General features: G+C 47.4%; 1 protein-coding gene across 1 annotated transcript; it reads right to left on the bottom strand.

Moving 5' to 3' along the window:
• Positions 1-4282: 4282 nt before the first annotated feature.
• LOC123126294 (mucin-1) lies at positions 4283-5459 on the bottom strand. Its single transcript, XM_044546659.1, has one exon. The coding sequence runs from the start codon at positions 5312-5314 to the stop codon at positions 4667-4669; it is 648 nt and encodes a 215-aa protein (XP_044402594.1). The 5' UTR covers positions 5315-5459; the 3' UTR covers positions 4283-4666.
• Between the last annotated feature and the right edge of the window lie 8222 nt (positions 5460-13681).

Raw genomic sequence — 13681 nt, 5'->3', positions numbered from 1 at the left:
GTCCATCCTCCCCAAGGCACCTCGGAGGTGCCTTCCCCCTTTAGGACTCTCCCTTTATCTTATCTCTTGGCGCATGGGCCTCTTGGGGCTGGTTCCCTTGGCCCATATAGGCCAAGGCGCACCCCCCACAGCCCATGTGGCCCCCCGGGGCTGGTGGACCCCCGGACCCCTTTCGGCACTCCCGGTACAATACCGATAAAGTGCGAAACTTTTCCGGCGACCAAAATAAGACTTCCCATATATAAATCTTTACATCCGGACCATTCCGGAACTCCTCGTGACGTCCGGGATCTCATCCGGGACTCCGAAAAACTTTCGGGTTACCGCATACTAATATCTCTACAACCCTAGCGTCACCGAACCTTAAGTGTGTAGACCCTACGGGTTCGGGAGACAGGCAGACATGACCGAGACGACTCTCCGGTCAATAACCAACAGCGGGATCTGGATACCCATGTTGGCTCCCACATGCTCCTCGATGATCTCATCGGATGAACCACGATGTCGAGGATTCAATCAATCCCGTATACAATTCCCTTTGTCTATCGGTATGTTACTTGCCCGAGATTCGATCGTCGGTATCCCGATACCTTGTTCAATCTCGTTACCGGCAAGTCTCTTTACTCGTTCCGTAACACATCATCCCGTGATCAACTCCTTGGTCACATTGTGCACATTATGATGATGTCCTACCGAGTGGGCCCAGAGATACCTCTCCGTTTACACGGAGTGACAAATCCCAGTCTCGATTCGTGCCAACCCAACAGACACTTTCGGAGATACCTGTAGTGCTCCTTTATAGCCACCCAGTTACGTTGTGACGTTTGGTACACCCAAAGCATTCCTACGATATCCGGGAGTTGCACAATCTCATGGTATAAGGAAATGATACTTGACATTAGAAAAGCTCTTAGCAAACGAACTACACGATCTTGTGCTAGACTTAGGATTGGGTCTTGTCCATCACATCATTCTCCTAATGATGTGATCCCGTTATCAACGACATCCAATGTCCATGGTCAGGAAACCGTAACCATCTATTGATCAACGAGCTAGTCAACTAGAGGCTTACTAGGGACATGGTGTTTTCTATGGATCCACACATGTATCTGAGTTTCCTATCAATACAATTTTAGCATGGATAATAAACGTTTATTATGAACAAGGAAATATAATAATAATCAATTTATTATTGCCTCTAGAGCATATTTCCAACAGCCCTCCGCCCGGCTGCCGAACTATTCTTCGTCGCCCGCCGAGCTCCTCTTGGCCGGCCTCCAAGCTCATTTCTTATCACCGCCGCCGTCCGGAGCCGACCGCAGCCGTCCGCAGCAGCCAATCCAACCGGTGGCCATCTTCTTCCACCGCGCGCACAAGGTGTTCGACGGAATTCCCCAAGGTAAACAAATGACGAAACTTGATGATTTAACTTGGGATTGGATAGTATGTTTGACGGTTGTTGTGTGAATTGTAGATGAGCTCTGTTGACTCCTCTTTGATGGATGATTCATCGTCGGACGAGGAATTTGATTTGCATGAAGAAGAGGAGATTGCTATGCTAGTGGCCATGCACAAGAGGAAGAAACCGAAGCACGGTGGTTCCGTTTATGGTCGTGCGTTCATTCGGAGAGAAAGATCCCTTGGTACATCATGACCGCTTGCGTGATCATGCATAACATGATCATTGAGAACGAGCGTGGAAAAAATTTAGATTACAACTTCTATCAGTTGATGGGCATTCGTGTTAACCCCATGCGCAAACAGGAGCGCACCAGACGTTTCATGAAGGTGTACAGCAAGATTAGAGACACCGATATGCATGACCAACTCCAGAAAGATTTGATGGAAGAGCATTGGAAATGGCATGGCGAAAGATCCGCATAGATTCATTATTTGTTTGTTCAAAACTATGTTGTATTGTGCAAAACTATGTTGTATTTGTGTTGCATTTCATCTCCCGGATCTAAAGAACTATGTAATAATTTGATATTGTGGGCATGAATTTTTTTATGTTGCTTTAAAACATGTTTTATACAATATGTGCGGCTATACAGTGGCTGGACAACGGCTGAACAGCAGCCGCGCGGCTGCTGGCCGGTTTTGGACCATCTATTGGAGTTGCTCTTCTGGACCATGAATTTGGACCATCTGTTGGAGTTGGCCTTTTTTCGGAGCTCCAAAACGCATTTTTTGACAGTCCAAATTTTACATCTTCGGTTTTGAACCGTCAAAATTTGAACGAATCTATTAGAGATGCTCTGGCCGTGCACAGAGGCAACCAAACACGCCCCTAGTGGCTTGGCTCTGCTTGCAGTAGAATGCCGGCTAGGAGTAGTGATGCTTCTCAACGTAGGAGGTTACTTTGATGCGCGCGCCGGCCGGAGTTTATGCGAAGCGTCAACGCCTCGATGCCTAGAGCACGCCTTCTGCCGTCCCTCGCCGACGCCGCGCAACAGCTAGAGTTGTGGGATTATATCAAATTGTCCGAAAATACTGTCATCAAAATGGATAAAAAGAGATGTATCTAAAATTAAAATACATCTAGATACATTCCCTTTTATTCATTTTGATGACAAGTATTTCCGGACGGAGGGAGTATCAAAGGTGCCTGTCTGCATGCATTTGTCACTTTCCCGTGAGTAGAGTAGAGTAGAGTAGAATACAACTTGATTAGTCCTAGAGTCGGACCTGAATGTTGGGTTGGCAGCACAGTCAACAAACAGCTCACCGTGCGTGCGCAACCGCCACAAGGACGGAGAAAGGAAAAAAAAAGGACATTTCGCCGCTCGTGTCGTGTCACATATGCATGTGTATGCATGGGTTGCCAGATGGAACGTCAACTCAGGCAGGCAGGCAGGCAGAAAGAATTGGTTGGTTCTGGAGAGGACCAGCAACGGCCCACCTCGTCCATGCAATGTTTTGTTGGTCACCTGTACCCATCACTCCTTCCGTCGCCAAAACTAGTACGTAGTACTCAGCCGGATGCTCCAAACGTCCCTCAAACCCAGCCGGCCTCCTTAAACAGGCCTCAAATGTTTGGGTTGACCAACACCCCTCATATCAAGTCCAAATATGGAACGAACCCGAACACGCTGCCACGTTGAACTGACGTCGGGGTTCCATGAGGAATCGCCCGGAAACCCGGCGGTCAGATGATCGTCTCCTCCGGAAATGAGGGCTCCTGTCTTTAGCATGGAGCAGGCGGAGGCCAACCGGCGGTTCATCTGACAGAAACGGGCGGCGAACAATGTCCTCTTCGGCCGCCACAAGAGTTAGAGTTGTGGTTGTCGCCCATGTACCCGGCACCGAGCACGCAGATGATGGACATCTTGGACGCGGACTAGGCTAATTGATCTACATAGTATGTATAACTTTTTTTTTTCTTTGCATCCTTCTGTATGGATTTATGATTTTCCAGTATAATGTATCCGGATGCAGATGAGCAAATTTAAGTCTTGACTGGTCAGTGTCCATGGGCGTTTGAAGTTTCGAATTTGCCTATAAATTTTCTAAGGGCTAGTTCTTTTGCTAGTTTTTTTGGCTTCCAGAATAAGCTGCCCCCTACCCAGCTTATTCTAGAAGCCCAACCAAAATTTTCGCCTACTAGTCAAATTTTAATTACTAGGCTTGATAAAAAAAATTGTTTGGGTTTCTATAATAAGCTAGGTAGAAGGCGCTTATTGTAGAAGACACCAAAAGAACTGACCCTAAGTACTCCCTCATTCCCACCACGCAGCTGACACCAAAATAAGCTAGGTAGAAGGCAGTATAATTTAGGACGTTGTGTGACACTAGGTTAGTGTAGTGTAAAAAACGTGATATATGATGGAACGAAGGGAGTAGTAATGTAGGCGCAAAGTTTGGTAGACACACAACACAAATCAAAAGAGTAGGAAATGGAACAGCTTGATCGCTTTGAGTAGAAATGCCGGGATGGACGAGAGGTGCGTACTTTGCACTTTGACGACGCGTCACGTTGGCCTCATTCCTATGGAGCGGAGCGGCGGGCAACCGACAGCGAGAAAATAAACAAATCCATTCGGTTCATTATTCAAGTCTGTCCACAGTTATCTCAGCAGGCTCCAGATGCTCCAAGCCAACCACCACGCAGCTGCGGATGCAGACAGATAGATGGATTGAAGATGAATGGCATAGGCCAACTCCACCTCCACCTCCACTGCTGTTCCGATCTGCTCAACTTGTGGATCTGGGAGCAAATTGAACCCCAGTGGCAAGCAAAATGCAGTGTATAATTGTTCGTTCGTACTCCACCAGTGACAAATTGTCAAAAAGAGTATAATGCAATGTCTGTAATTTCTGTATCTGTATCTGTAGTATACAAAAAAGAGAGAACAAACACTAGTAAGCAGTATCATTTTCTCTTCCACCACATCAATGGTTATTGCTCTCCTCGATACATCTCAACCTCCCACTAATCAAAGAATAAGTATTTATGTAATAATCTCCGAGCCCCAAGAAGATGCATGAATCTAATTAATCAGAGTAACAGATATCAAAATAATACTGTATGTGTGTGGCCCTGCCGGCCGGCCACATTGACAGATCACAGAGCCAGGATCGCATCTCCAGTCGTCGATCTCCATACCATACGCGGTAGCGCTCATCTCCGGTGGACGGACGGACGGACGGACGGAGCGGTCGCCGATCAGACGAGCTCGAGGCGCGCCGAGTAGTCGGCGTACCTGGACCGCCGGATGTTGGCCTGCCGCTTCCGGTACACCACGCCGGCCAGGCACAGCACCGCCGCCGCCGAGAACACGCCCACCACCACGCCGGCCTTCTTCCCGCCGTTCATCTCCTCGCGCCCCTCCGCGCCCTTCTGCGGCTGGGCCTCGGCGCCGGTGTCGGCCTTCACCTCCATCGCCGCCGGGGCGGGCGCCGGGGCCTGCCCCTTCTTCTTCCCGCTGTAATCGTCGTCGTCGCCTCCCTTGTCGGCGGCGGGCGCGGGGGATGGGGCGGAGGCGGCCGAGTGCAGGGACGGCGACGGCGCCGGCGAGTGCGCGGAGGAGGGGGCCTCGGCGGGGGACGTCTCGGTGGGCGCCGGAGGGGACGCCGCCGCCGCCTTGTCCTCGCCAGGGGAGAGCGCGGCGACAGGGGCAAGGGAGGGGGGCACAGCGGATCCGTTGTCGCCGTCTTCGGAGTCGGCGTCGGGGCGGAGGAGCGGGGACGCGGTGGGCGCCCCGGACGACGGCGGCTGCGAGATGGGGCTCTGCGCGGCGCACAGCAGCGGCGCCGCCACCACCACCACGAGGAGGAGGAGCAGCAGGGCGGCCGCGCGAGGCAATGCCATCATGTCTCTCCTGAGATCGGGAGAGAGGGAAGGAGGCGGTGGCGGCGAGCCGGTGCGGCGGAGGGAGGCAGATCTGGGATCGGCGGCGAGGTTTGGCTGGCTGGGTTGGTGGCGCGGTGGGGAGGACGGATATATAGGTGGTTCGTTGGGGTTGGCGGCCGGTGGCAGGAAAGGTGTGGATCATTGGTTTGACTGCGACGGATCAGCGGCGGCCGACACCAGTGCGGCGAACGAAAGGACACGTGTACGGCTGAGATTGCGTGAACCATGCTCAACGATGGCCATGTGAGTTTGATTTGCTTCCAAGGAATTCAGTTGAATTTGGCTCACAAACCGCGTGAGGCCTCTAAATTTTGCCTCTCAAACAGCTCATTGCTGCTCACCGTACCTTGCGCCATGTGTAAGTAACTTGGGACCTCGAGGCATAGCACGGCTCGGGGCGTCGACCTTTTCAAGGCACGATGAAATCTTAGGCGACTTAGATTCAACAATTTGAACCGGGGCCGACAATTCAACCAGTCGAAACTCGAGTCGCGACGCTCATAATTTACACACACACACACACGCGATGAATCTATTGGTGTCCAAAAGAACTTAGAGCTTGATTGGTTTGGCAACGTCAAAAAATTGGCAGCCGGTTTGTTAGGCTCGCATTTCTGGCAAATCTTCTACTAATCAAATTGTAGGATGTTGACAGTTTTGTCAGAGCTTTACCGAATTTTGGCTCCAGTTCACTGAGCCTATTACCGTCTATCCTATAGCATGTGGCCAAAGGGGCCGCGCGACATTCATCTCCGTACACCTAATTGGAAGAACAACATCAGCAGGAAAATGCCCAAATAGTTGCTTGGTTTGAGGACAATTTTTTGGCAACTCTGGTAAATCGGCTGCTAATTAGTTGGGCTCCAACTTTTTTTTGGCAATTCTTCTCACCACCAACTTGCCAAAATAGTAAAATGTTAACAAGTTCGAGATTTGCCAATTTTTGGTTTCAAAAGCAACCCCTTACCATATATCCTCTAGCGCGTGACCAAAGAAAACACGCTGCATCGTACGGTACACCTCTTGCTTGTAATGGTAAAAGGAAGCGAATGGTTCCTCAAAAAGGAAAAATGATGTGAATGGAAAGAGATACAAATCAAACTCCCTGAGGAAGTGAAAAAACAACATCAACGGCCAACACTAGTGTAGCGGAAGAAAGGACAGGTGGACGGTTGGGACGGCGTAAACCAGGCTCAACAATGGCCATGTGAGTTTGATTTGCTTTGAAGGAATTCGGTTGAATTTGGCTCACAAGGCGCGTGAGGCCTCCACATTTTGTCTATCAAACAGCTCATCATTGCACATGGCCATATGCCATGAATTTTGGCCGACCTTTTCGAGGCACGAGAAAATCTCAAGCGACTTAGATTCAGCAATTCAACCGGGCACGCGGGGATATCCAAAGAAGTTAGAGCTTGCTTGGTTTGGTGTCAACTTTTTTTGGCAACCCTAATAAATTGGCAGCCGATTTGTTGGGCTCCAATTTTCGGCAATTCTTCAAATCAAAGACTAGGAGTCAAATTTTTTTGGGAACCCTTATAAATTGGCAGCTGATTTGTTAGGCTCTAGTCTTTGGATATTCCTCTAAGCAAACACTAGCCAAAAATTGTTAAATGTTGGCATTTCCTTAGAAACACTAGCCAAAATTGTCAACAACTTAACGCCTATCCTCTAGCATGTGACCAAAGGCGAATTCATGGTTGTACACCCATTATACTTCCTCCGTCTTAAAATTCTTGGGATAATTAGATTTATGCCCCTAGTTGTGTCCCACTCGTTTGTTTTACCCCTAATTCCCAAAAGTCACCGGTTCTGTCCAAATCACTTTGCTCCTCTTATGCTTTTGCCCTTTGACCGTTTGATCGTCAGTTTGAAAACTTCATAACTAATTCATACTAAATCAGAAAAATGCAAATAAGATACCAAAATGTTCAGAAAAATATCACCTATATGTCAGTGTCATTTGCATTCATGAAAAAAGTGTTGGAAAGTGCCCATCCGAGTTTTAGCTCTTATGCTACCACCATGAATAGTAAAATCTAAAAAAGTTTAAAAAAATTCAAAAATAATTTGGTGGCAAAGAATGACAAATGTTTTAAGTGCCTGCCAAGTTTCATCAGGGAATAACATTCGTGGGTGCCGCAGCAAAAAAAAAAACAATCAGCACTCCAAAATAGATTATTTTTTTGCCACAACTTCCACGAATGTCGTTCCCTAATGAAACTTGGCAAGCACTTAGAACACTTGTCGTTCTTTGCCACCATATTTTTTTTTTGAATTTTTTTGAATTTTTTAGAGTTTACTATTCATGGTGGTATCAAAAGAGCTAAAACTCGGATGTGCACTTTCCAACACTTTTTTCATGAATGCAAATGACACTGACATATAGGTGATGTTTTTCTGAACATTTTGGTATCTTATTTGCATTTTTTTGATTTTGTATGAATTAGTTATGAAGTTTTCAAACTGACGGTCAAACGGTCAAAGGGCAAAAGCATAAGAGGATCAAAGTGACTTGGATAGAACCGGTGACTTTTGGGAATTAGGGGTAAAACAGACGAGTGGGACACAACTAGGGGCATAAATCTAATTATCCCAAAATTCTTGTCTTAGATTTGTCTAGATACAGATATATCTAATACTAAAACGTGATTTGATATATCTGTATTTAGATAAATTTAAGACAAAAAATTTGGGACGGAGGCAGTACTTGTTATAAAGAGAAAGATAACTGTGTTTTACCCTGCAAAAAGGAAAGGTAATGGAAAGATCGCAAACCATATCCTCCCTACAGAAGCAAAGGGATGCACATTGTACACAGAAAGAGGTCGGGACGCTCATAATTTGCACGCACGCGTTGAATTTAGCAGTATCCAAAGCACTTAGGGCATCTCGAGCGGTAACCCGCAAATTTCCTCTCGCATTCGTCCGCGGATAGAGGAGGACCGGCCGGAGACACGGATGCAGGAGACAGCCATTCGAAGCTATCCCGTATATGTCCGTCAGTAAATTCAAATTTAAATGTGCTCCGATCCACATAGCACGTCGGATCACATAAGCGCCGGATCACATGCCCGATCACAACCAAAAAGAGGTAAGTATACTTAGATTTTACATGTCCGAATCCAAAAGAATATCAGTCCGGCAGTCCATGCATTTCTGCCTGCCGGACCGGCAATCCAAGCCGTCTGCTCCCCGACCAAGGTGGTGTCGTCGCCGCCGCGTAGGCAGCCTCCGCCGCGTCCTCATAGTCCATCGCCGCCAACTCATCTATCTGCCGCTGCAACATCTAGTAGCGGACCGATTACACGATTATTCATGCATCGACATCCAAAGAGTCGACATTCAAGGTCAACATCCTGGTGTCCTCCGCATTGGCGGCGATCTTCACCCTCTTTTCCTCGAGCGCGACCTTTCTCTCTTCAATCATGATCCTTCTCTCATCAAGCTTGATCTTCTTGTCAGTTGCCTCCATCAACAATTTGAACCTCTCCGCCTTCCTCTCCTCCTTGATATCCGAGCGCTTCATGCATGCCTCCTTCTTCACCAAGATGTCCTCGAACCTCTCCGTCAGCTTGGCTACCACACCTTCTCGCTTCCCCCTCTCCTCCGCCCACTTCTTCCCCCGTAAATTTCTTCTAACCTTTTTCTAAGTAGTACCGAGTCCTTTTTGAGAGGAAGACGGTCTCATTGTCCCTCCATCTCTAAATATAAGCCTTTTTAGAGATTTCAATAAGAACTACATACGAATGTATATAAACATATTTTAGACTGTAGATTTACTTATTTTGCTCCATATGTAGTCAATATTAAAATATCTAAAGGACTTATATTTAGGAACATAGGGAGTCGATCGGATGGTGGAGTCCTTGTCCCGCATCAGCAGCCGCACCCGTGACATCAGGAAGCTGCAGGTGCCCGAGTCAGTAGCCACCGCCGGTGTCACCACCGCCTTGCCCTTCTGTTTCTTCGCAAGCGAACCTTTCTGCCCACTCTTCGCCGCCTTTGGGGATTCCACATCGCCATGCTTCCTCTTGCTTAGCGTGGCCTTCTCCGCCCCGCCGAACGCTTGCTGCTTCTTGGTGGGCGCGGCCTTCTCAGGCCTGCTTCTTCTTGGTGGGTGTGGCCTTTTCCGCTTTCTTCGCGCTCTTCGCCGCCTTCTGGGGTTCCCACGCATGGTCACGCTTCCTCTTGCTGGGTGTCTCCTTCCTTCCCCGTCTGATGCCTGCTGCTTTGTCTTCTTGGGCTTGCCCGCTTCGCCAGATGGCTCCTACTTCTTGAATCCGGGCTCCGCCGCCTAGCCGCCCTTCTTCTCCTTCTTCTTTGGGGTCGACGCTTTCTGTCCCTTGTCCTTCTTCTTTGGGGTCACTGTTGAAGGAAATATGCCCTAGAGGCAATAATAAGTTGTTATTTATATTTCCTTATATCATGATAAATGTTTATTATTCATGCTAGAATTGTATTAACCGGAAATTTAGTACATGTGTGAATACATAGACAAACAGAGTGTCCCTAGTATGCCTCTACTTGACTAGCTCGTTAATCAAAGATGGTTAAGTTTCCTAGCCATAGACATGTGTTGTCATTTGATGAACGGGATCACATCATTAGAGAATGATGTGATGGACTAGACCCATCCGTTAGCTTAGCATTTATGATCGTTTAGTTTTATTTCTATTGCCTTCTTCATGACTTATACAGGTTCCTCAGACTATGAGATTATGCAACTCCCGAATACCGGAGGAACACCTTGTGTGCTATCAAATGTCACAACGTAACTGCATGACTATAAAGATGCTCTACAGGTGTCTCCGATGGTGTTTGTTGAGTTGGCATAGATCGAGATTAGGATTTGTCACTCCGTATATCGGAGAGGTGTCTCTGGGCCCTCTCGGTAATGCACATCACTATGAGCCTTGCAAGCAATGTGACTAATGAGTTAGTCACGGGATGATGCATTACGGAACGAGTAAAGAGACTTGCCGGTGATGAGATTGAACTAGGTATGATGATACCGACGATCGAATCTCGGGCAAGTAACATACGGATGACAAAGGGAGCAACGTATGTTGTTATGCGGTTTGACCGATAAAGATCTTTGTATAATATGTAGGAACCAATATGAGCATCCATGTTCCGCTATTGGTTATTGACCTAAGATGTGTCGTAGGGTACGCACGCTTAACGTTCGATGACGATTTGTATTATGAGTTATGCGATTTGATGACCGAAGTTTGTCCGGAGTCCCGGATGAGATCACGGACATGACGAGGAGTCTCGAAATGGTTGAAACATAAAGATTGATATATTGGACGATGTCATTCGGACACCGGATGAGTTCCGAAAGGTACCGGATAATTATCGGAGTGCCGGAGGGTTATCGGAACCCCCCGGGGGACTAATGGGCCTTCATGGGCCTTAGTGGGAAGAGAGGAAGGGCCACAAGGCGCTGGCTGCGCGCCCCTCCCTTGGGTCCGAATTGGACTAGGGGAAGGGGGCGGCACCCCCTTTCCTTCCCTTCCCTCTCTCCCTTCCTTCTCCCCCCTCTTCCTTAGGTGGAAACCTACTAGGACTTGGAGTCCTAGTAGGATTCCCCTCTCCTGGCGCGCCCTAGGAGGGTCGGCCGACCTCCCCTCCCCTCCTTTATATACGGGGGCAGGGGGCACCCTAGAACACACAAGTTTCTCTTAACCGTGTGCGGTGCCCCCCTCCACAGTTACACACCTCGGTCATATCGTCGTAGTGCTTAGGCGAAGCCCTGCGCCGGTAACTTCATCATCATCATCGCCACGCCGTCGTGCTGACGGAACTCTCCCTCTGCCTCAACTGGATCAAGAGTTCGAGGGACGTCATCGAGCTGAACGTGTGCTGATCGCGGAGGTGCCGTACGTACGGTACTTGGATCGGTTGGATCGCGAAGACGTTCGTCTACATCAACCGCATTACTAAACGCTTCCGCTTTCGGTCTACAAGGGTACGTAGACACACTCTCCCCGCTCGTTGCTATGCATCTCCTAGATAGATCTTGCGTGATCATAGGTAAAATTTTGAAATACTGCGTTCCCCAATAGTGGTATCAGAGCTAGGTCTATGCGTAGATGTTATATGCACGAGTAGAACACAATGAGTTGTGGGCGATAATAGTCATACTGCTTACCAGCAACATCTTACTTTGATTCGACGGTATTGTTGGATGAAGCGGCCCGGACCGACATTACATGACCACGTTCATGAGACTGGTTCTACCGACGTGCTTCGCACACAGGTGGCTAGCGGGTATCTGTTTCTCCAACTTTAGTTGAATCGAGTTTGACTACGCCCGGTCCTTGTTGAAGGTTAAAACAGCACACTTGATGAAAAATCGTTGTGGTTTTGATGCGTAGGTAAGAACGGTTCTTGCTAGAAGCCCGTAGCAGCCACGTAAAACTTGCAACAACAAAGTAGAGGACGTCTAACTTGTTTTTGCAGGGCTTGTTGTGATGTGATATGGTCAAGACGTGATGATATATAAATTGTTATATGAGATGATCATGTTTTGTAATAGTTATCGGCAACTGGCAGGAGCCATATGGTTGTCGCTTTATTGTATGAAATGCAATCGCCATGTAATTGCTTTACTTTATCACTAAGCGGTAGCGATAGTCGTAGAAGCAATAGTTGGCGAAACGACAACGATGCTACGATGGAGATCAAGGTGTCAAGACGGTGACGATGGTGATCATGGCGGTGCTTTGGAGATGGAGATCAAAGGCACAAGATGATGATGGCCATATCATATCACTTATTTTGATTGCATGTGATGTTTATCCTTTATGCATCTTATTTTGCTTAGTACGTCGGTAGCATTATAAGATGATCTCTCACTAAATTTCAAGGTATAAGTGTTCTCCCTGAGTATGCACCGTTGCTACAGTTCATCGTGCCGAGACACCACGTGATGATCGGGTGTGATAAGCTCTACGTTCACATACAACGGGTGCAAGCCAGTTTTGCACACGCAGAATACTCGGGTTAAACTTGACGAGCCTAGCATATGCAGATATGGCCTCGGAACACTGAGATCGAAAGGTCGAACATGAATCATATAGTAGATATGATCAACATAGTGATGTTCACCATTGAAAGCTACTCCATCTCACGTGATGATCGGACATGGTTTAGTTGATATGGATCACATGATCATTTAGATGACTAGAGGGATGTCTATCTAAGTGGGAGTTCTTAAGTAATATGATTAATTGAACTTTAATTTATCATGAACTTAGTACCTGATAGTATTTTGCATGTCTATGTTGTTGTAGATAAATGGCCCGTGCTACTGTTCCTTTGAATTTTAATGCGTTCCTAGAGAAAGCTAAGTTGAAAGATGATGGTAGCAACTACACGGACTCGGTCCCTAACTTGAGGATTATCCTCATTGCTGCACAGAAGAATTACGTCCTGGAAGCACCGCTAGGTGCAAGACCCGCTGCAGGAGCAACTCCGGAAGTTATGAATGTCTGGCAGAGCAAAGCTGACGACTACTCGATAGTTCAGTGTGCCATGCTTTACGGCTTAGAATCGGGACTTCAATGAAGTTTTGAACGTCATGGAGCATATGAGATGTTCTAGGAGTTGAAGTTAATATTTCAAGCAAATGCCCGAATTGAGTGATATGAAGTCTCCAATAAGTTCTACAGCTGCAAGATGGAGGAGAATAGTTCTGTCAGTGAACATATACTCAGAATGTCTGGGTACCACAACCACTTGACTCAACTGGGAGTTAATCTTCCTGATGATAGTGTCATTGACAGAGTTCTTCAATCACTGCCACCAAGCTACAAAAGCTTCGTGATGAACTATAATATGCAAGGGATGGATAAGAAAATTCCCGAGCTCTTCGCAATGCTAAAGGTTGCGGAGGTAGAAATCAAGAAGGAGCATCAAGTGTTGATGGTTAACAAGACCACTAGTTTCAAGAAAAAGGGCAAAGGGAAGAAGGGGAACTTCAAGAAGAACGGCAAGCAAGTTGCTGCTCAAGTGAAGAAGCCCAAGTCTGGACCTAAGCCTGAGACTGAGTGCTTCTACTACAAAGGGACTGGTCACTGGAAGCGGAACTGCCCCAAGTATTTGGCGGATAAGAAGGATGGCAAAGTGAAAGGTATATTTGATATACATGTCATTGATGTGTACCTTACTAATGCTCATAGTAGCGCCTGGGTATTTGATACTGGTTCTGTTGGGGATATTACTACTAGGTGTAAACCGGCCGAGATAGCCGGGTTATCCCCATAATGGATTGTTTATGCTTAAAGCCCATGAATACAAGGATAAAGCGGATTATTACAG

Source organism: Triticum aestivum, chromosome 5D, assembly GCF_018294505.1.
Source record: "Triticum aestivum cultivar Chinese Spring chromosome 5D, IWGSC CS RefSeq v2.1, whole genome shotgun sequence".
In the NCBI taxonomy this organism is placed as follows: Eukaryota; Viridiplantae; Streptophyta; class Magnoliopsida; order Poales; family Poaceae; genus Triticum; species Triticum aestivum.
This window is presented reverse-complemented; position numbering and strand designations above follow the sequence as displayed.

Bases quoted from the DNA above. Each gene is read 5' to 3' on its own strand.
- LOC123126294 (XM_044546659.1), bottom strand. From the start codon at position 5,314: ATGATGGCATTGCCTCGCGCGGCCGCCCTGCTGCTCCTCCTCCTCGTG.